Consider the following 24,493-nt stretch of genomic DNA (forward strand, 5'->3'; position numbering starts at 1 on the left):
CACAGATCATTTATTATATCCTTGTGAAAATGCCTATTTGAAAATATTCTCTTGGAAAAACGAGAAATATCAGTAGGATGGTCTGAGGTGAAATGGTAAGATGGGTAGAAGAGTAAATGAAAATTACATTTACTCACCTTCATGTTATTTCATGTATCTTCACTTGGTTCTTTTCAATACAATGACAAAAACCAACAATGAAAAAAGGGCCATGAAAGTAAGTCAGTGAGAACTGAATCATTGAATGAATCACTCTTTTCAATGATTTGCTCTCAAATCAAAGTTCAACTCAATGACTTGATCAAATCTCAGCATTTATTAAATTTAAAGCTTATAAGAAGGGAAGATTATCAGTAAATAATCTTACATTTCTGTCTGTCATGCATTGTCAGATCATATGGCTTCAGACGTTTTGGAGTATGGCATACAAATAGTTGGACTACTTTTATGGTGTTTTTTGTTTTGTTTGATCATTTTCGTATTTTTAGACATGGTGAACTTTGCACTGCCATTATATGAAAAAAGATCTGTGTGAATTGATGTTTTTTCTATAGACATTGTTATTCTCATTTTAAATGTCATGAGGGTGAATAAATGGTGACAAAATGTTCATTTTGGTAGTAACTGTTGCGGTTAAAGAAATTTACATTCATATTTACTGCATATTTGTCCAGTATAAAACATTCTCTAGCATCACTGGGATTGAATAGTTGTTTATGAGCTTTGTTGTTTACAAAGTAGTTATAAATCTCAAAGATGGTGGATAAGATGGATATAGAGCTCTGTATTTGAACTCCTGTAAGATTTTTTTTTTTGTTGATAGTTGTTATTCATGTCTTGATTTTAGCCATTATGAATTATCAATGATGTCTGAATAATGCTAGCTGCTGCTGCACTTTGCATCAGTAAAATTGAATGACATTGTTAAATCCTTCCTCATGTTCTGCTCCACCCATAGCTGGTCCTATAAGTGAACAATTTGTTTAGGAAAAATGTTCAGGTCTATGAGACAAAGAGGATTAAAAGAGAGAGAATGAATACTGTAAATGTATTAGTGTCTGTACGCTCTGATTTATATTCATTTGACTTAATGGAAGAAAAAAATTATAGGCTTGTATTTGAAATGTCCTCCTTTCTCTGCCTAATAGTCTTCTGTCTCATTTCAGAGATGGATAAAATCCAGGCAATTGTACAATCACTTAAAATTAAAATCTACTTTTTTTTTGGTCTACTAATTTAAAGCTGCTAAATATGTTCTGCAGGCATATGCTAAATGTGTCATGGGAGCATAAGGACCTCTCCTTCAACGCTGATGGCTATCTCACCAATCCTTCCATGGTGGTCATTGCTTTGGATCGAGAGAGACACTGGGACAAGGTAAGTCTTATAATAAGTAACAATAATAATGTTGAAACACTTCAGAGGGAACACACAGCTGGAGATACAGTCCCCCCGGTTGCAGGCCCTAAAGTTTTTTATATCATCTTTATAGAAGTAAGTGGTTGGAAGGCATATCTCTCTATTTCTGGAACACCTATTAGAGTAACACTACAGGTAATATAACGACTCAGAAATGTAAATTGACTACATTGTACTTTAGTGGCACTGGGCGGTAGAGCATAGCACTAGTAATTGCAAGATTATGGATTTGAATCCCAGGGAATACGAAAAATTTTGGGTATGCACAACTGTTTTCAACATTGATAGTAATAAATGTTTCTTGAACACCAAATTAACATGTTAGAATGTTAGAATGATCACTGTTGAAACGTTTTTTGCTGCTAAATAAGTTTGTGAAAATAGGATTCAGAATTCTTTGAATAGAAATTTCAAAAGAACAGCATTTTTTTCAAATAGAATCTTTTGAATGGTAGTGCATCTTAGTTTCCACAATAATAAGACATGTTTCTTGATCACAAAATCAGTATATTAGAATGATTTCTGAAGGATCATGTTACACTGAAGACTGAAGCTGAAAATTCAGCTTTGCCATCACAGGAATAAATTCCATTTCAAAATATATTAGAATAGAAAACAGTTATTTTAAATTGTAATAATATTTCACAATATTACTGTTTTTTTTTAGTGTGTTTTGATCAAATAAATGCAGCCTTGGTGAGCCTTATTTCAGAGACTTGTTTCAAAAATATTGTCATTCTAATTCTTCTTTGCCTCTTATTATAAAATACTGACAGCTATTTCTCTTATATGTTGGACAATTTCAATAACTTTTAGCTTTTATTGATCTCAGGTTTTCACATTAATACAACAAGAATCATAAAAGCCAGCTTCACAGGCTCCTCCAGCGCTAGAGATTTATTACCATCCACACCAGGTCATGATGCAATTACACTTGGCTCTCTGAAACAGTCCTTTATTCCTCACATGGCCAACCTCCAGCACTTTGGCCTCTGTGATAAGGGACATGTGTAGGCCGTCTGGCAATGTGTGAACACCACCTGACTACAAAAAGAGATTAGGGGAATAAATAGAGATCAAACTGACATCCAAGTTTACATCCAGTCATCACACCCTCCTCTAGGTGGATTAGAGGATATGGATATTAGAGGATGTGTGTTGTCGTCTAAGACTGAAATAAATATTACTGCATAAATGCGCTCAGATTCTCAGTCCTGTTAATGGCAAGTAGATGGCAACTAAATTTAAGCTAAGTAACCTCATTTTTAGAATAGGTATATGAAACTTTTCTGTAAATTTCATTTAGATTCACTTTTCCATTTGCACCACTGTTATATGTGGCATTTCAACAATCCAGTTTAACCAGCTCCCGAATGTGGTGCAATTTAAATTAAATATTTAAATTAGGTAACTGTCATTCTTTTCAGCTCAAACAAGCCTCTTTCTATGAATATTAGGCTCATTACACATTGTGCCTTATTCACAAAAATCATAGCTTTTTGCACAGCTGAATTAACATTGCACTGTTAGCGGACGTACTGTATGCGGGAATTTAACTCAAAAGAGATGTTTAAGTAAAATTTATATTGATCATGACAGCAGTAATTCATCAAATGACGATCAAATGATGGAGAAAACTGTTATAACTGGGTATATATTCAGCCACGCGTTGTCGACAAGTGAATATCGCGCTTTTAAAGAGCTGAATCAGGCATCTAGATCGCATTGATGGAGTGATGCTGTGCAGTTCAGGCACAGTATGCTAGAGTCCGCTCTACTTAGTATGACGTACAAATAGTGTTCAGCGCAGATTTTGCAGGTGTGTTTGCTAATTTGCATAATTCCTTTAGTAAATTAAGCACTAAATCAATGCAGATAGTGTGTGCAAATAAACTGTGCAATTAGTGAGAGTAATTCGTACTCCTGTTAACAAGTGCAGGACAAGTAGAGTTACATGTGAAGGAGCTGCAAAGAGATTTGATAGATTTCTTTTCAATTCAGTATTTAGTTTTAACTCCTTTCTCTGGCCTTCACGGCTCACCTGACCCCCCTCTGTGTGACATAACAGTTTATCTATATCTGGTCACCTTGCTCTGTAGCCCCTCTCACGCTCCCATTGACACTCTCTGCACCGCCTCACTTTCCCATGCTGTGCACACCCTGCTCATGTTGTGTGCTGAAGTCATTAGTGAGATGAATCATTGCTTCCCTATTTTAAAGTACACGAGTACTGACAGCACCGAGACTGTGTTTCTCTGCTGGTACCATGATAGTATCTCCAAGACAGACAAAGCCCAAATGACGCAGATCAATCTGTGGAAAATGCTGGTTTTAAAAATGTCCTTGTACATCTGTGTCATTAGTGCACAATTTTGAAGGAAGTGTAAGAACAGTGGCTTCGCTTGATGTCCAATGCAAAGCATCTGGGTCTTTAAGTGGCAGCCTGAAACAGTATGAAGCTTGTTTGTTGTCCAAAAGTAAACAAAAACAATGCCATCTTTTGAGAATTCTGCCTAATTTGCCTTGCTTCTGACAAATATGTAGCGCTTGATGGGACGCTCTGCCTTTGACGTCAACAACCAAGCATATGGGAAGTATTGTAATGCTATTTTCTACTTGTATTAAAAGGTATTTTGCAGTTTAACTACACAATTAAAAGGCTAGTTGCATTTTATATTTACATTGAATGTTTTTTGCTTCCCACTGTCCACCAGGAGTTGGAAATTGGCAAAAATATCATAATTTTTTTTAGGAAAAAAGGAAGGAGCACGACCAACAATCAGTTCTTTTTCATATTGGTTTTTAAGACTATTTTGCAAGTTACTGAGCAGTAATAACTGGCAGGCCCTACAACTATAAGTAAAAAGTTCTTAAAATTAAGATACGTAAACAGAGCAAAGACACAATGACAAGCAATAGATACATAGCAAATAAATACAATAGAACAAAGATACAAACCTTGCTTTTTCCGTTCTAACAGTATTCAGGTAAGAAATATTACAGAAATTGAATAAAGTAATCAAATTTTTTTTTGTATTTGAGTATTCGCATTCCACTCTATCTCAGAGTCAGGATTCAGTTCTCTTTCATGGTTTATTGTGCTTTTAATAAATCATTTTAATATCAACCACATCACACTCTTTTCTTTCATCCATGTTTCTTTATTGCTCTAACGTGCTCTAAGTCCTGTCAATTGAGTATATTTACATATGGTCATAAATAGCACACATTTGGTCATGATCTCTATGATTCGTTTGAAAAGTAGAGCGTGGGCATCTTCACTATTCAAAATTGTCCATCCCTACTCTCTGCAACCTTTCAGAACAGACCTGCAATCCATTTTCGGTTGCGACTTGCCAGTTCAGAATCATTGCAATAGACAAAATGCTGTTGTAGTTTAAGTACATGATGACTTGGTTTAGTGTTTGGACAGACATTGGCTTTTGAAAATCTCTGTTGAAGCATCCCAGGTATGCTAGGCAGCTGTAAAACGAAATAGGCTATTCCAAATAACAGATATCTACTCCGACCGAAATCTGGTTTGCGCCTTAGAACAAGAATAGAATACCCTGCTATTACAGCCATTATATTCTGCTGAATTACTATACCTCTCACTTTCACAACACAGCCTATTTCAGGCTGAAATTGCTCACTAAAACAGGCAGAAATAACTGCTGGGCTTTGTCTGGATTCATTCTTTACACATAAAGAACTGTTTCAGAACACCCTCATTTAATGTGCAAATAAAATCTTTAGTGCTCTTGTCGTCATTGCTAATGATCAGATGTGATGTGCCACCTGGCTGTCATGTTATTCACACCTGGAGTCCGGAGATTGAATCTATTTGTTCTGCTGAAGTTTATGAATGATTCTTCAATAAATCCCTGTTGCCGAGGCTTATCACGCTCACTTCCCCTCACAGCTAATACCATAACCAAACATGGATTACAATTCCCAATCCGAAAAGCCTCTGCTGCATTTGGGAAATGCTGTCAAACAGCTGCTGCACAATTAGTGGCAACACTTTCCTGTCTTTTGTCGTAAAAGGATATGCAGCGGTGGACTCATTTTTTGGCACTTTTACGTTTTTCTAAAAAACATGATGCAAAAATGGTTTGGGAATACAGATGCTAAACTATTTGCTCAGATCGAGCAGCTGGGGTCACACATTCAAGAAGTAGTCAGGTAATAACAACACCAGCTAATGGACTGCAGCTTTTAGATTTTAGGAGTATATGTTCTTCTCTCAAAATAGGGTCCCAGGGATGGACAGCAGATTTGTACTTCTTCCCCCTTTGGTATTTGTGTGTGACGCATGAATCCTTGGGAAATTTTAGCAGAGGCATTTTTTGCAACCAGCTCTCCATAGTCTCTTTTAAGCTGAGCTGGGCCAGTGGGTTGAGCTCTCTCTGGATAATAGGGCTTTTCCACAGTCTACAAACAGCTCTGTAAAGATTCCTCGTGAGCCTCTGAGCCCTGGGAGATTTACGGCTTTGTGCAACACCTTCATTACTGGAGTAGTATAAATTCTAACCATTATTACAAATTCATTCCAAGTTCAGAGGAAAAACCTAAACAATAAGAGCAACACTTGAAGAAAGCTTGAAAGATTGAAGAAGAGAATAACATAAGAAAGCTTTGGGATATTTGATTATACATCACGCTGATGTTGCGACAAACGAATAACGTATCGTATTAAACAGCAGATGAAAAATACAACATACCCCTGAGGAAGACACCATGAATTGGACTTTGGAACATTTTCCTTTATCACTCCTGTCGTTTGCTTGAATATTTGTGTGTGGTTTCACCTCTCGAAAGGTCTTTACAAGGATGAAATAGAAACCTGAAATGACGAACATTGTGTCTTAACCCTATAAAACCAAGCAAATGTCTTCTAAATTATCAACATGATCAAACCTTGCTGAAAAACCTTCTATGCCTTCTGTTGTCTGATTGATAGTTTATATACTTTTTTTAGCTAGTAAAATGTACACTTTCTGGTCGTGTTACATGTGTCCACAAAAAAAAAAAAAAAACTACAGGACTTTGATCATAAAACTAAGCATTTAAATATAATCTTACTAAGGCATATTGTGAAAATTTATATTTATATGCATTTTATGGAAGTAGTCTGCTATACTGTTATAAATATATCATTGATTTACATCATAAGCTCAGAATTTTTTTGGCCATATAAATATAAACAACTGCAAATTGCATAAGTTTGCTCAGTTTTGGCCTCTAAATGAAATTGAGGTGTTTTTTTTTTCTCCTCTAGTAGGAGCTCCATATTTTATATCATATAAGCCGTAAAAGCCTGATGTATAAAATATGATATTAATCAAAGATTTTTAAGGCGAGACACTGCAGGTGAATAGGGTAAAAAAAAAAACTACTACTTATCACCTTACTTACCCAGTTGATTGATTACATTGATAATTGCAAAAAAATTTTGTATTACAAGTTTTCTAAAATGTTATGTTTAAATATGCAAATGAGGCATTATTTAATGAAATATGCACTAATTTGCATATATTTCTAGTACAAAAATCTGAACACTGGATGAAGTCAGTTTCAAAATTCTTGTTTTGTTTTTTTTACATATTAGAGGCAAATGTTTTTACAGAGGGAATTTTGGCTATCTCTTTTTGTCACTCCATAATTCAGAAAATACTTTGAACAGCCAGAAAACAACATATTTTCACAATTTTTGGGGAAATTAAATGTTGTATATAATCAAGCAAATTATATATGAACAAATCCCTCAGTGTAGGAGAAAAAACTCATTTTGAGAAAACGGCCTTTAAAAATATGTATTGTAATTGAAATCTATTGACACAAATAGATAAAAGTGCTATAAAAGAAACACTTAACAGTGTCTTTTGAATGTTTTCTTTCCACTAGTCTGAAAAAACACTTTATGAAAAGCCTGCATGAAAAAACTGTGCTTTTGCCTGCAGTGTCTCCCCTTAAAAATATTTTCTCTAAAGTTTCAATAAACTTTTCCATTAAAAAAAGGTAGATTTTTCTGACAATTAGTTCATATGTCAGGCTTTTCGGGGTTAATGGAAATCTAAAAATGCAGGGTTTGCTTTAGCTTTAAGGGGTAGAAAATATAAATAGCTCAGTATAAAAACAATAGAAGTCAATGAAGAACACTTTTGCTTTGTTTGCGGTTCGTAAGGTTTAATCCACATTTAAACCTCTTCTGAATCCCTCCACAGGTAGGAAGCTACGAGGGAGGGATTCTGCAGATGCGATACCCTGTATGGCCCCGTTACGGCAGCTTCCTAGAGCCCGTGTCTGACAACCGCCACCTGACTGTGGCCACGCTGGAGGAGAGGCCTTTTGTCATCGTGGAGAGTGTTGATCCTGCCACAGGCACTTGTGTGCGCAATACTGTGCCGTGTCGTCGGCAGTCCAACAAGACTGAAAGGTACATCTGTGAATGTGACTTCAAAAGGTCAACATCTGTGACTTTTGTTTATGAAGGTATTCCTCAAAGGGCAAAGAGCACAGGCTCCACATTAGATCATCCTCTCTCTGCTGCACATGCAAACGTACTAATTTGATTACATTGATCCTAAAAATGAATGGTCTCTTATTAAGGGGAGCAATAAAGAGTGCCCACTGGATGGATTGTACCCACTACAGCGATAATAGGCATCCATTAATAATTATAAAATAAGCGACAGCAACCTTTTCACTTTCTAGAATGAGTCACCGTACAAACACAAACAAGAACATCTGAAACCGAGAAAGAGTTTTACTAAACTTTAGGAAAAAACATCTAACATTCAGTTTTATATATTTGCCAGCTTTTTCTGATATTAGTAAACAAGAAAAAAGCAGAGTCGCTAATTAAAAAGAAAAGTCTAATAAAGCCTACACAAAATTGGCAAACATCCCCATTTAGCAATATGCTGTGAGAGTCACTTAGCATATGCAACTTGTTACAGTACAGCAAGCTTATTACACACTTTATTGGGGTGTTGCATCTGCGAGCTTGTAGAGAGTTCAAGATGCAGCTAATTACCTTACAAGAATATTATTTAAAGGCGTAGTTCACCGAAAAGAAAGTTATTTGCATGACTTAGAAGAATCTTAATGCAGTTCTTATTCATAAACAGTTATTATGCTCCAAAAATGATGACAAAGCTTGAGAAATGGTATGATCGGATCATTGAGTCAATAAGCTCACTTAAAAGGGTAATTTATGTCATTTGTATAGATATAACTGAGTCCTGTTTGTTCATGAGAACATCACCTTAGAGCAAAAGCTTGTTAAAAAGTCTTACTCGCTAGGATTTTTTTAATGTTTCTAAAAATGGAAATGAGACCCAACTTAAGCACTTTGGAGACTCCCAAACTCGGCTACTAAATTTTAGTGCGCTTGTGAATGCCACCAGTCTCATCTTCATTTACCAGAGGGTTTAATGATATAAACAGAAGCTCACTGGATTGAAGACCCCAAAACTATTATTAGGAATTGTTTTGCTCATTTCAGCAATTAATCCCTCAACCCTCCTTGCCCTAGGCATAAACTTGCAATTTAAAATCTGTGACTCCTTGATCACAGTAATTTGCTTTCTTCTGTCGGTGTATTTCCTAGACGTGAGCGGTAAAATAGTGTAATTCGAAAAGTTTTGTCTTTGGTTCTCTCAGGTGAATGAAAGCAGGTTCAGTGAATTGTGCAGCTCTGGAGGTAACACATGGTGAGTGAGGAGTGTGTTGTGCCCAGAGAGAGAGAGATGACAGGCTCATTATGGCTCCATGCTGAGGGGAGAGAGTGTAAATAAATCATAAAGCAGAGTAATCACCCCTTGGGGAGCGTGTGATGGCTGAGGGGGAAACAATGATCAATAACCATAATGGTGACGTTCTGCTGTGGGCCCATCACACACCTTCATGCTAATTGGCACTGGTGTTCAGGAAGTTCTGGAAAGTGTGACAACTGCTTTTAATTGGACCTGAGGTAACAATAGGCATTTCATGTGTGAGTGAATTTATGAGCTTATTATATAATGAGTCCCAATTCTTGTCAAAAATGTGTTTTACATATGTTAATTAGTCACTGGATTTGGCATAAAGTATATATGCCAAAATATGGTTGGGGAGACTAGGGTTTGTTGCCACAAACAGTTTATCTCAGTAACTTTAGGGTTTTGAGACAAAAGTTCAATTGCACAAACAGGTTTTTTCTAGCAGTGGTTTTGTATGTTGGTTTCAAACACTCTCTCTAAGCTCTAACATTTTGTCCTAATGTGTCACGGCCATGCATTAAGACAAGATTTAGCTTGTTTATCAGCAGATCACATTGTTTAATAATGCTCTTGTTTTATAGAATATATCAATTATAATTTCTGGTGGCAGTTTAATATTACCTTTTTCATTTGTTCTATTACATAAACCTTAAATATAATATACTTTTCCAGGTTTTAAGCGCTATAATCAGGTCCCCGGTGCATCTACCAATTAAGGAAACGTGAAAAAGATTAACCCAGTAACTTTGTTTTGGTAAGCCTTTTTCTGCAAGCGTCTGAGAAAACGAGCGCGTCTGATTTCGCTCCCTTGGTGATGTTGCAAAGGGATCTCATTATAATATTACCGCCCCTTAATCTGTAAGTTTCCACCCACGGCGCCGTTATTGTGTTTTCGCAAGCGACAACGGTGTAACAGTTCTAATGCCATGGCGAAAGTTTGAGCAAAACATACTAACTGTTGTGCCTTTGCCTGCACAGACGAGCACAGAACACTTTTACATTTAGATCTAAAATAAACATGCAATTTATTTCCCAGCAGTTTACCTTCAAAGACATAACCGACTGTTTTTGTAACTTGTGTGTTTTTAACGTAAACTTGTGTGTGAATGAGAACTTAGTTTAATACTCACATGCTGTGTGGTGGCCGATTTCTGTCCGTGTGATTCGGGATGTGTGCTCTCAGAAAACCGTATATCAGAAGTTTAAACTCATATGGGTTAAACCGCATGATTTCAGCACGATAAACATGATAATCAAAACCAAAACGGATGTTTTTAGCAGGTACAAGCTGTAATGGCGCAGCTCTATTCTAGAAAAGGGGGCGGGGAGCAGCAGCTCATTTGCATTTAAAGACACAGGCCCGAAAAACAGCATGTTTCTGCTTCCACTCAAAATTTTGCCTCAAAAAACTCCTAATTTGCTGCTTATTAATAGTTTGTAAAGTAGTTGTTAAGTTTAAGATTAGGGATGGAATATGGTCATGCAGAATTAGTTTGATGCAGAATTTTTGTTTTTGGTTAAACAGCCAGTATGTTAATAATAGGCATGCTAATAAGCAACTAGTTAATAGTGAGAATTGGTCCCTATACTAAATTGATTAAAAAAAAAAAAAAGATAATAATTTTATTTAGCAAGTAATTAACTTTTTTTCACAAAAGAATCATGAAAAAGTATCACGGTTTCTACACAAATATTAAAGCGCACAAATGTTTTTAACATTGATAATACAAAATGTTTCTTGAGCACCAAATTAGCATATTAGATTTCTGAAGGATCATGTGACACTAAAGACTGAAATAATGGCTGCTTTGCCATCACAGGAATAAATTACATTTCAAAATATACTAGTCAACATTTGGAGTGGATCAAAACCTTTCATCAAAGTTGTTCTAAAACCTAAAACCAAAATGCGTTCTCGTTTTAGGATTAACTTTTTTGATCCACTTCAAATGTTGACTACTGTATAAAAAAACAGAAAACAGTTGTTTTAAATTGTAATAAAATGTAACAAAATTACTAATAGTTTTTACTGTATTTTGGTAATAAAAGCAGCCTTGGTGAGCAAAATACACTTTTCTTACCAACCCCAAACTTCTAATCGATAGTGTAAACTAGGTCTCCACTATGTGGTATATTCTTTCTAAAGTCAGCACCACCAGAGCATCCAGTGCAGTCACTGCCATTTATAATGCCACGTATATATCAAGGTCAGCAGACTGTGGCACTAATGTGGCGCTGTGTTTGGATATGAAATGCATTAGTCCACTACAACCAGATCGATGTGCTACACCCATTTCTGCAATAGATAGGTCAAGCCACTGTCTCATCCAGCTGCGATGGTTTCACAATAACTGACTGTACGCCAATGATAACAGAGATCCATATTACTCAATGTACTGTACTGTAATTAACTTTGTTTAATGGAGCAATAATTGATTGGCACTCATTAGGCACCAAGTGTGTTCATGTGCCTGTGTCCATTATGCCAGGAAACAGACTGCTGCTCTTTGACACCAACTTTCTCTTCATCTCTGTCCCTTGTGCTTCATGTCTGTGTATGTGTTTGACTGATTAAACAGCTCATCCTCAATTCTCAGCCCACTTAACCCAAAGCGCCAGCACTGTTTGCAGGTGGTGAGACAGACTAGAACAGAGACAGGCTTGTTTATGTTATGTCCAGACCGCTTGCAGAGGGAGACTCTCATCTTTCCAAACACTTCATTTGTCTTTCTTTGTTATGGTTGCTGCCAGTGCCACACACCCTGCATTGCCGGCCCTCCGCCCCAAGTCCACTCCTCATACAGCTCATTACGCAGGAGGTCTGGGGGAGGTTAGAGGTGATGTATCATTATTGCTCTGAGAGTTTCTCTGCTGAGTGCCTCCAGCATCTAACGGTTAATGGAGGCCATCGCTTTGTTTCAGGCATTTTATTGTGAATGCTCACAACCAAGACACAGTTTCTATAGATTCTGGGCTACAGGTTTTTAAATTACAGCAGTTTGTGGAGGAGAGCCATTGTTTATTTGCTTTTTGAGTCTGTATATATCTACTGTTATGTATGGAAGCTTATTTCTGCCCCAGAAAAAAATAAAATAATTGTAACTGTGCCTTTTTGTCTTAGAACTGAGACTTTTTTTAAAGATAAAATCTGAATTGGAAGATATAAACTCATAATTAAGAATTTTTCTCAGAATTCTGAGATATAAACTAAGAATAGCAAGATAATAACAATTCTGTTTATATCTTGCAATTTCTTTTCTCGCAGTTCGAGTTTGTATCCCGCAATTCCTTTTTTTAATATTCTGAGTTTATGTCTCACAATTCTGAGATATAAACTAAGAATAGCAAGATATTAACTCACAGTTCTGAGTTTATCTTGCAGTTCTGAGTTTATATCACAAATTTGTACTTAACTCAGAATTGTGACGTATAAACTCAAAACTATAGGATAAGAACTTGCACATCTGAGATTATATCTCAAAGTTCCGCAAGGAAAAAATCTGAATTGCGAGATGTAAACTAAGAATTGTGAGGAAAAAGTCACAATTACGTTTTATTTTTTTATCCTTTGGTGGAAATAAGATTACATAATTATGTTTACCTTATATCCTTAAGCACATATCTATGTAAACTCTCAGTCAGTCAGTAAGAGAAAAGTCCTCAGATGTACAGTACTACAGATAGCATTTTATCTCTGTATATGAAGTCTTCTGATGTTCTTCATATCCTCTTATGGCAGCACATATCATTTCCTCTTTCCGTATTCATGTCTGTATTATTCCAGTTATAATTAATTAGCCTTTCTGTCATAATCTTTCTTTCAGATGTGTGTCACACCATATGTTTTGCCCTAGAACCATAAGCTTTGATCCTCTTCACCAAATGTTGAATGGAAGCATGTGAGACTTAACCTTTTTAACCATGGTTCCTGATTGGGTTAAAGGAATAGTCACCTAAAACAAAGAACAAGGTTCCAAGGAACATGAAAAGTTCAGGCTTCAAAAAGGATGCGAAAGCATCCTAGTAGTGACATAAAAGGGGTCCATATGACTTGTGTGCAAATTTTGAGACAATTTCTCATGTAAAGCTATCATTTGGCTTCATTTACCTTTGTTGTTTTTAAAAATCGTAATAAATGTTTTATTTTATTTTTTATTTTTTCGTATGTGCAGTATAACAGGTCACACTGAGCCTTACACCAAACTCTGCTGCAAAGGTTTCTGCATAGACATCCTAAAGAAGCTCTCACGCACCATCAAGTTTTCATACGACCTTTATCTGGTCACAAATGGGAAACATGGCAAGATGGTCCGTGGCATCTGGAATGGGATGATTGGAGAGGTATGAAATGGCACATTTTCTCTCTCTCATTTTCTCACATAAACGCACTCACACTTCAAACATGTCAACAGTTCAGAGCTCATGGGAAATGAGCTAAATTAACATCTGAGAATATAAAAATAAAACCGTTTACAGTGTGATACAAAAAATAAATCGGCTTCCTATGACAGTGTCAACGCGCTTTTCCTAACATTACTCACACCCTGTTTTCTTTCTTTATTTAACAGATCTCTGAAACCTCCAATTATTGCAGCTAAAGTTGTTAAGGGCATTCATGGAGCATAACTGGCTTTAAAATGCGATCTTGACACATTTCATCCTGTGACCTCCTGCTGCGTGTAGTGTCACTTAATCCGGTGGTTAAGTGTCTTCCACAGCTGCTGATCACTTCATCGGTTCCCATCACCTGCATCTGCTCACACGCTGATGAGTTTAAAGATAGCAAACCCTCGCGCCACATACAAAGCTTAAATGCTTTTCACACTGCGTGAGAAATAAATCATTAAATGAGATAAATACTGATTATATAATAGCTAGATAGTAATTCCGGACTGACATGAGTGTGATATAAGGAATTTTCATTTATGAGGCTGATTGCGGGTGACGGCAAAACAAATCTGTCAACACTGATTTGCGATGCTACAAGTTGTGTGATGACAGGGATAGTGGTTCGTGTCCATTTCTATTCCTTGAAGAAATTGGAATATGGAAACTAGTGGCTATTATAGCAACAGTCTTAATTGTGATATCCACAAAAACATTCAGTACTATGTCACGTTTATAGTGGGTATTGACATGGCTGACACTGATGTTCAAGACAGATAAGACAGAGGTCCTTTTCACTCTTATGAGCCAGTATACATTACATACACATATGTATTATACACTACCATTCAAACGTTTGGGGTTGGTAAGATTTGTTTTTATTATTATTATTTTTATGTTTTTGATAGAAGCCTCTTATTCTTACCAAGGCTGTATCTATTTAATCAAATATACAGTAAAAACAGTAATATTATAAAATAACAAATACAGTAATATTATTACAGTTTAAAATACATTTTCTATTTGAATATATTTTAAAATTTAATTTATTCTTTTCATGGCAAAGCTGAATTTCAGCAACCATTATCCCTGTCTTCAGTATCCCATTATCCTTCTAATAAAAATATTCTAATATGCTGATTTGGTGCTCAAATAACATTTCTTATTAATATCAATGTTCTTATTAATATCAAAAAGTTGTGCTGCTTAATACTTTGATCAATAGAAAGTTCAACAGCATTCATTTAAACTTTTCTAATAATGTAAAAGTCTTTAGAACTTTTGATCAGTTTAATGCATCCTTCCATCCATTTTTACTGACCCCAAACAAATATATTAATTATATTATATTATATTATAATTTCTAGAGCAGTTTTATTCCATTTACTCCAAATTAGCTAATAGATAGTACATTTTTTCACTTGACTTTAATACTGCATGGAGACATTCTCTACATCCAAATATGTCTACAATATAGTACGTGAAAAGCAGTGTCAAATGAGTATTATGTATGAATAATGAAAAATACACCAACTCTTTCCACTGAAATTCTGAAGTGTGGACACTTTGCTATCCCATAAGTCCACGGCAGAGTCATTGTAATTGTAAACGGCAGGGAACAATAAAGCTGTAGGCCACAAGGTAACGTCAACGTGGGGAATAGTTATGTCGATTTTATTCATACTTAGTATGAATTTATTGTTTTTTGCCGAAAAGTGACGAAAGTACTTTATTAATTGTCTAGAAGTAAGTTCTCCATTGAACGTGTAACTTTTAATGATCACCCCCAAATTTGTGGGAGAGTCCCATCTCACAGTCGACAGAGGCCTCTAATATATTGGTATGCCACTGATGACTGCCTAAAGTTTTCACTCTTTCTCCTTGTTCAAGGTCTTCTACAAGCGTGCAGATATGGCAATTGGCTCGCTTACCATCAATGAGGAGCGGTCAGAGATTGTTGACTTTTCAGTGCCGTTCGTGGAGACTGGGATTAGTGTTATGGTGGCCAGAAGCAATGGAACAGTCTCACCTTCTGCCTTCCTGGGTGAGAAGTCATCATTAGCCGTCTATTTCCAAGACCACCTTCACATAGACTATGAGAGATGCTTGCAGGCAGTGTTAAATATTTCCTACCAGTGGTGGTTTTGAGTAGAATGTGATTAGATTCAAATTGTTAATTAAATCGAGAATAAAACATTCTCTACTGAATCGCAAGCTCTGCACACAAAAAAGCATTTTGACTCTGCTAAACTGCTAATTTGTTCATTATTTATGCTACCTGCACAGCATTTACATCACAAACAAAAACAATTTATAAGTTATGTACAAGATCTTAGTCAGTTAATTAGATCATTTTTGTATTTTGTCTTCTGTGAACTGAAACGTGTCTTTCTCTCTGTCTTGCAGAGCCTTACAGTCCAGCTGTGTGGGTTATGATGTTCGTAATGTGCCTGACTGTTGTGGCAGTCACCGTGTTCGTGTTCGAGTACTTCAGCCCTGTTGGCTACAACCGGAGCCTTGTCAGTGCCAAAGGTCAGCCTTGGTCTTTCAAACAGTATTCTCTGTATCAGACACAAAGCTCTAGGAGAGGAAGAATAGTTGTGGAAGCAGCCTAATCAATCCACATAAACCGAGCTGACAGGGTGTGTACTTGTCTCCTAGTGTAAAAGGTCATTTTTCGGAGGTTTAATTAACGTTTGTCGCTTTGCTAATTTGACTTTGATTGATTGCTTGGCTTTTCTGTGGCTGTGTGTGAGACACAAGAACCACATTAAGAACTGGTCAAGGTGGAACTAGAAAAGAAAGTTTGCCCATGTGGACTGATCTGTGACTAATTCAATCAAAAGAGACAGAACATCTGTTATATAGGACGTACATATGTGTAATATATAAATCATTCTAATATGCTGATTTGGTGCTTAAGAAACAATTTTTGTAATCCATGTTGAAAACAGTTGTGTTGCTTTTTTTGTGGAATCTGTGATATTGTTATTTAGGATTCTTCGATGAATAGAAAGTTCAAACGAACAGCATTTATTTGAAATAGATTTTCTTTTGTTTTATTGCATCCTTGATGAAAACTTTTGACTGTATATAATTTAATCATATTATTTTATATTCATATTGTAATGTACCTCCCTTATAGCCCCTGGGGGTCCAACCTTCACCATTGGGAAGTCTGTTTGGCTCCTGTGGGGAATCGTCTTCAACAACTCTGTTCCTATTGAAAACCCCAAAGGCACGACCAGCAAAATTATGGTCCTGGTCTGGGCTTTTTTTGCTGTCATCTTCCTCGCCAGCTACACAGCCAATTTAGCTGCCTTCATGATCCAAGAGCAGTACATTGACACTGTGTCTGGACTTAGTGACAAAAAGGTAAGTGTTATATAATTGTAAATGAGCTGTATGACAGTGAGGCTGTATTTGGATACCTTTTGATGTGTTTTGTGTGTGTAATAGCAAATATGGGCTAAAAAAAGTTCTGAAAGAAAGTTGAAAGGCAAGGCCTGGTTACACCTAGTATCCATATTTAGTATGTTAAATATTAAACAAGATTTTAAAATGAAACTGAACCTAAAATATCATACTGTGATAATTTGTCAACTTTTTATTCAAGGGCTAAGTCATTTTTAAATTGTTCGTAAACCAAGCAATTCATTTTTGTCAAAGAATGAAGACAATTCAGCATCAAGACAAAAGCTTGATTGAAATCAGTAAATTGGCACCTTTCAAAGTTACCTGTCACTGATGTCTCAAAGATAATCTCAGGATCACTAACATTTTTGTTCATTGTTTTTCATAAGAAAACACTAGAACAGGGGTAGGCAAGTTCGGTCCTAGAGAGCCGCAGTCCTGCAGAGTTCAGCTCCAACCCTAATCAGACACACCTGAACAAGCTAATCAATGTGGGCGCTTTTTATTTCACTTCTTTTGGACTGAAGCACTGCAACACCCGCTGAGTGCCATTAAACAGCTTGAAAGATTAAAGACAATTTTTAATATAACTCCGACTGGATTCGTCTGAAAGAAGAAAGTCATATACACCTAGAATGACATGAGATGGGTAATTTATGTGCTAATTTTCATTTTTGGGTGAACTAACCCTTTCATCTCATGCATTGTAGGCAAGAATTTGAGAAGCTTTGACAAAAAATAGCAGTATTGTTTAATATAGTCACTTAGTGCGAATTACTTTATCCCTTATTCAGTCTAATGTGCATAAATATGAGTGAATTATTGCCAACAGTCCAAATGCATGAATCAGTGAGGAGAAAAATATAAGAGCAATAATTTTGATATCCTTCCCCAAGGTCACTACCACCCGGGCAGTAGGTGATTCTGTGTAAAGTCCATGTAATCTGTGTTGATCTACACTATCAAGGTTAAGCCACAACCTCCCTCAGCTAAACAATTGAAATGCCATCTATTCCTTTTTGTTTCAGTTTCAAAAACCCCAGGAACATTATCCTCCTTTTCGCTTCGGGACGGTCCCAAACGGCAGCACAGAGAGGAACATTCGAAGCAATTACCCTGACATGCACACCCACATGATAAAATACAACCAGAAGGGAGTGGAAGAAGCTCTCAACAGCCTTAAGACAGGGTGGGCTTCAGCAATAACACTTTATGTGTGTGTGGTTGTGTGGAAGAATTCGCTTAAAAGGTACTATGGTGGTACCATTTACATGGTATTTCAAGATGCTTCTAAGAAAACCATGGTACTACCATAGCACATGTCCAAAAACATGGTACTTTTATGTTAGTGAAATGTTTGGTTGATAGTCTGTAATAAGATTTATTCCATTGGTCATTATAGTCATCATTTAGAAGCAATTTTGTTAGTTATTTTCGAGGTGCAGAGATCTAAGGTCAGTGAAACACTGGTGGAAAACAGCCAAGCATAAATAATGTATCGCTCCACATTTGTCAAGGAAAAAAGGAGTATAAATTAACAAGCGCTAATTATTTACTTGACATAATTACGTGTAATTATTAAGCCATTTGCCTTGGGCTCATTTCTGTCCTCTGTGTAGGAAGTTGGACGCCTTCATATATGATGAAGCAGTTCTTAATTATATGGCTGGCAAGGATGAGGGCTGCAAGCTGGTCACCATTGGTAGTGGGAAGGTGTTTGCTACCACAGGCTACGGCATTGCTCTGCAGAAGGACTCCCGCTGGAAGCGCCCCATAGACCTGGCTCTCCTCCAGTTCTTGGGAGATGGTAAATTGCACTTGGGGGACCGGAACTGGTCCACACTTAATATCCTCTGCCCCAGCATGGAAGCTATCACAATCCCATCTTACTGTAAAAACAAAAACAAAAAAAACAATGTGCTGAGAATTGAGAGGTTACATATGAAATGTCAATGCAAGCTACAGACATAAGAGAGCCTCCACTGAACAGTAGAAATGGACTCTGTTTTAAAACCTAGAGAGCTACCTTGCTGCCTAGTGCATTTTTTTTTGTATTAAATTGAATTTAATCGTATTTATTTATCAAATGTTCTTTTATTATTGTTATTTTTTCACATTTAACACAATTCTTTCTGCAATGGCCTTCACCCTGAAGAGTCCATGCAATATTGCCTAAACTTAGTTAGCTATTTTTTGGAACAGCCAACACACATATGATGTCTTAAAATGATGTCTAGGTAGGCAGCTTAATAGGTTTTGGAGCTGAAGCACATATGTGGTTCTTACAGTATCCACTTGTTTCTGTCATACTTGAGTAGTCTTTGACTGCCGCTGTTTCTGGCATTGTTCCTGACCCTGTTTCCTTTCATGCAGGGGACACACAGAGACTGGAGACCGTATGGCTGTCTGGAATATGCCAGAATGAGAAAAACGAGGTCATGAGCTCCAAACTAGACATAGACAACATGGCAGGTGTTTTCTACATGTTGCTCGTGGCCATGGGCCTCAGCCTGCTGGTCTTTGCTTGGGAACATTTACTTTACTGGAAACTGAGGCACTCTGTCCGCAAGTCTGATCACTTAGACTTCCTGCTGGCCATTAGCAGGGTAAGATTGCATTGCTGATTTACATTTCAATAAAAATTTTTATTTATTTAGACAATGCAATGATAATTAGGGCTGGGTATCAATAAAGATTCTAACTTGATTCAGTTCCAGTTTTGATTTGTTTTGATTTCAGTTAATTTGAATATATGTCCATTTTGTTTCTAAGTATTTTTATTTTTATTTTTTTTCAATAAAAGACTTTTTCAAAATACTTTTTTATTCAGCAAGGATGCATTAAATGGATCAAAAGAAGCAATAAAGACATTTATAATGTTAAAAAAGCTTTCTATTTCAAATAAATGCTGTACTTATGAAATTTCTTTTCATCAAACATTGATAATAATAAGAAATGTTTCTTGAATTTGAATGTTTTCTGATAGAAAGAAATTCTCTCTCTGCAAATTATGTAGGGCAGTGTTTCAAATTGATTCAAACTCTTTTTTTTTTTTAAACTACTCATTAAAAGAACTGACTCATTAGAGTCATTTGTTTTAAGAATTGTGCTACACTGGCATTTTATACAGGTAAAATATTTTTACCCGGCCCTAATGCATAATGCATGTCTGTTGCATTTAGGCTACTTGTTATGTTTAGGTAAATTAAGTATAAGCATATTATTCTAGTAAAAACATCTAAAATGTATTTTATGTAAAAACATTGACATGAAACACTGAACTGATCTTTCTCTCACAAAAACATCATCTGCTATATTAATCATTATAATAGAGAAAAATACTGCAGTGACATGAATGAATTCAAAGTATTGCCCACAAAATAACATTTCACTGTAGGAATCCACAATCACTGTTCACTGGACATTATGATGCTTTACATTTCAGGGCATATACAGCTGCTTTAATGGCGTCGAAGATATCGGCAGATCTACCAGCATACAGAATCCAGATATCACAGCCAATTACGCCCAGGCCAACATGCTGAAAATGCTGCAGACAGCCAAGGACATTGTCTCTTCAGCCAAAGTGGAAAACTCATTGGACAACGCCACCAAGACCATTGAGAACTGGAGTCGACAGAGCGGCAGCCTGCCAGCACGTATCCCATTGGTGACCACGACTGAAAAAGTTCCTGGTCCCTTCTCTTACATTACTAATGTCACGGAGAACCACATACCTCACATGCAGCGTTCCATAACTCCACCTTTCACGCAACATACTAAAATCACTAGCCCACCACCAATGGTAAACCACAGAGTCTTAACACGGCCCACTCCACTTCGCTACACGCTTCCAGCCAGGACTAGGGGTCTCTATGACGGTATGCTTCCTGTATCCAGTCTGAGCACACCTCATCTAGCCATGCATGATCCTCCATCCGACCTGGCCCATCCTGGTTCTTCCTTTGTCCCATATAGAGACATCTACACCGAACACCACAAGCCTTGTCACAGCGATTTCTCAGATGCCGTCAGGCGGAAAAAGAGACCCCAGAATCTCTTGGTGGAGTCCATGGATCTGAGGGGGCTTCACGATTATAAAAACCAATCAACATGTCATAACGAAGCAAACAGTTTTGCTGAAAACCACCTGTACTCATCCTTTAGCGAAAATCCTTTTGCAGCCGCAGACACAGCTTGTAATTCCTGCGTCAAAACGTACTTCGACCCCACATTCGATGATATACCTCTGATAGGGAAAATGAAGCTTCATCGCAGACCTTCGTTCCTGAAAGCCACTTGGGGTCCCGACAGAGTTCGGTTCCCAGGTGACAGACCCACTGCCACAGCCTCCCCACAAGTAACTATTCCCGACCTGTTCCCTTGCGTGGACGTACACGGACGGGTGAAGAACACCCTGTGTTACGCCCAACCGATGGATCACAACTACCTTCACGCCTTCCAGCTAAACTCCAGGAAAAGTCAGAAGCTCAGACACAGCCAGTCCACAAGGCTTCCCTCCTACAAAGAAGCGATTTTCCACAACGTGGCAGCTGTCAGAAGGGCATCCAGTTTGGTACATAGACCCTACTCCTACCCAGAGCTGCCAGTCTACCAGAGCCCACTGTCATATGGACCTGCTGAATTATGCAACATCTTCCCAAGCATGGGACATCCCAGTGACAGTGTATATGGAGGGTATAGGGCACCCACACACCTACAGAATGACCATCTAGTGCCTGTTCCAGGCAGCAGGGTGGTTCATAGCAGACCTATTGTGCCCATGACATGGGGCAGAATTTCCAGTCTGGAATCAGAGGTTTGAACTTCTCCTTCCATGTGCCAATTATAAACTATTTGGCCTATGAGCTTCTACTGACCAATAAAATGACTTCGCCTTTAACTCAAACCATGTTACCGGTTTTCGTTTTTTTATTTAATTATTTATTTTATTTGAAATTAATTTAATATTTTGTTTTTTAAAGTGCAATAATGTAATTGAAGAAAGTATTTAAGGAAATAGTCAAATCCATTCTAAATTTTGAATGGATGAATGAATGGACATGTAGAACTGTAAATGATTAGCCGTTCTTATCTCCTTAGTCCACAGAATGCAATATATTGCTATATGTACTGGACTGGATGAAAGATTTTTTTCTTCAAAGATTGTAGTAGAGACACTAAACTATATGAAGTGTTCATTTTGAAGTACATTTGGTATTATACACTATGTAATTCTCTATGATACTGAATTTTGTAAACACTTTAGACAGTGTCCAGTATTTTTTATTTTAACAGCAGGGCTATATAAGTGGATTTTTCAGGCTCTAACGTACCCTTTCCGTCTCTCGTTCAATGTCCAATCTCCTCTCGCTTTTGAAGACGAGCAAATTGAATGGTACTCTAATATTAGCATCATCAAGGATCTTCACGCTTTAATAAATCACAAAGGACCATCAGTTAGTCCTTTGTAACTGCTGTCTTCTTTAGATGGCTGACGGATATAACTCTTTGAACACTGCCTTATATATGCAGAGCCATGGCGTATTTTTTAACAGGGATTGGCTGTTTGCAGTTGTGACATGACGGAAAGACGCATTACTTTAATAATATCCCCCCAAAAAAAAGTCTGCTGCCTGCCACCCATAAGATCAGGTTTAGGGCAGTTTCGCTGTTGGCGTTGGACGACTGCTATCAAGTCTGTTTGACCTGCATACTGAACCTCACATACCCACGAGGAAATCTGTCTGTGCCTCAAAATAAACTTGTGATGCTCCAGAGTGTGAATGAGCGAGAGAAGGATGGCGCAACGGATGGAAAAGAAGAGAAACAACAAGGAAATGAGAAACTACACTTCCTTCAGTTGGGATTTAAGCTACAATATCTGAATGTTTATGAGCTCATGAGGCTCATTTGAGGTTGTCATAAGAGTCTCATTAAAGCAACTCTGTGGAGTGATTATACAGGAGGACGTGTTACCAAAAAGTGTCCTTTACTCTAGGATTTCATTATGTCGGCTGTCTCCACCGCACGGCGTTCTAGCGACGCGCAAGGTGACCTAGGCTGGGGTAATTATGCTGTAAGGCTTTTGTTATCTCCCGATAAGGAGCCTTCTTTTCAAGAGGCGAGTGAGGAGCGTTTGAGAATCTAAACATCGAGAAACTTTACATTTTTTTATCACGAGCTTTTCTTTGTTATTGCCATATTACAGTTCATAGTGTGGCAGCAGTGATTTAATCTTCAATACTGCCAGCGTGCACAGATAGATTTATGTACCACTGGATAATTGTACTTCTTTCATAATGTTTCTGCCAGTTCTGTGACATCAAAAAAGAGGCCTGCTGCAGAACGACACACATTTCATTTTCATAAAAAAGGAGAGGCAGGCTAAAGCCATCATCATCATCCAAGCAAAGTCTTATTTCTCTGTGTTCCTGAAAAGCATATTATTGAATGATCTTGCGAGTTGATAAATGATTCAATACATGCATATAAAAACATCAAGGGAGGCTAGGGATCGTCCTCTGTTAGAAATAAGCAGCAATATATCAATGCCACAGGTAGCTGTGGTGAAAAATGAAATGCATTTAAAAGTCAAGGGGGCCTGGTCTCATCCAGCCATGAAAAAGATGCAATGGAATGACTAGGCAGACGCGTGTTTTCGAAACATTAATAATTCACGTTCATTTGAATGTGTTTGATCATTTTAAGGATTTGTTAGTCGTTCAGCCCCCTTGGAATCACCCAGGGCATCTATTTCCACTCAAGTGATAATAAGAGTGGTATTTTTATGATTTTATTATAGACACTACACTGAATAAGAAATGACTGAAAATTTTTCACTCCGAAATTGCTAGTAAATTTTTTACAAATAATTACAAAGAAATGTCAAGTACCAAATGAAAGAAATAGTTCACCCAAAATAAAAATATGCTGAAAATGTACTTACCCTCAGGTCATCCAAAATGACTGATACTTCATCTTTCTTCATTGGAACAGATTTGGAGAAATATAGCATGAAATCATTTGCTCACCAATGGATCCTCTGCAGTGAATGGGTGCCGTCAGAATAAGAGTCCAAATGGCTGATGAAAACATCACAATAATCCACTAATAATCAACACATCTCCAGTCTTGTGAAGTGAAAAGCTGATTTTTTGCAATAAACAAACCCATAATTGAGACATTTTTAACGTTAAACCATTGCTTCTGGCTAAAATATGAGTCCTCTATCCATAACATTGCTTTCTCCTGTGAAAAAATCTATCCTCTGTTGTGCTCTCACAACAAAATCCTATGACATATTTGTTTAGAACTGTTTTGGGCTGTTTTTGCTTGTAAATGGTCATTGATTTTGCATATTTCTCTCCTGATTCAGATGAGACGACTGGAGCAAGAAATATGGGTAGAGGACTCATATTTTAGTCTGAGGTAACAGCAAGTTAAAAATTTCTTAATTGTGGATTTGTTTATTACAAACATGCAGCTTTTTGCTTCACAAGACTGGA

The 24,493-nt window shown here is 37.1% G+C and overlaps 1 protein-coding gene across 1 annotated transcript in view; it reads left to right on the forward strand.

Moving 5' to 3' along the window:
* Positions 1-21,860, forward strand: part of LOC107755516 (glutamate receptor ionotropic, NMDA 2C-like) — a 39,739-nt gene extending 17,879 nt beyond the window's left edge. The window contains exons 4-13 of the mRNA XM_016572323.1: positions 1,263-1,377; positions 7,647-7,858; positions 13,358-13,526; positions 15,462-15,615; positions 15,978-16,103; positions 16,717-16,946; positions 18,014-18,174; positions 18,605-18,792; positions 19,359-19,591; positions 20,431-21,860. Of these exons, the coding sequence (XP_016427809.1) occupies positions 1,263-1,377; positions 7,647-7,858; positions 13,358-13,526; positions 15,462-15,615; positions 15,978-16,103; positions 16,717-16,946; positions 18,014-18,174; positions 18,605-18,792; positions 19,359-19,591; positions 20,431-21,810 (2,968 nt within the window). The 3' untranslated portion in view covers positions 21,811-21,860. The remainder of the gene's footprint in view (positions 1-1,262; positions 1,378-7,646; positions 7,859-13,357; positions 13,527-15,461; positions 15,616-15,977; positions 16,104-16,716; positions 16,947-18,013; positions 18,175-18,604; positions 18,793-19,358; positions 19,592-20,430) is intronic.
* The last annotated feature ends 2,633 nt before the right edge of the window (positions 21,861-24,493 follow it).

This window comes from Sinocyclocheilus rhinocerous, unplaced genomic scaffold (genome assembly GCF_001515625.1).
Source record: "Sinocyclocheilus rhinocerous isolate Xijiao unplaced genomic scaffold, SAMN03320098_v1.1 scaffold140, whole genome shotgun sequence".
NCBI lineage: Eukaryota > Metazoa > Chordata > Actinopteri > Cypriniformes > Cyprinidae > Sinocyclocheilus > Sinocyclocheilus rhinocerous.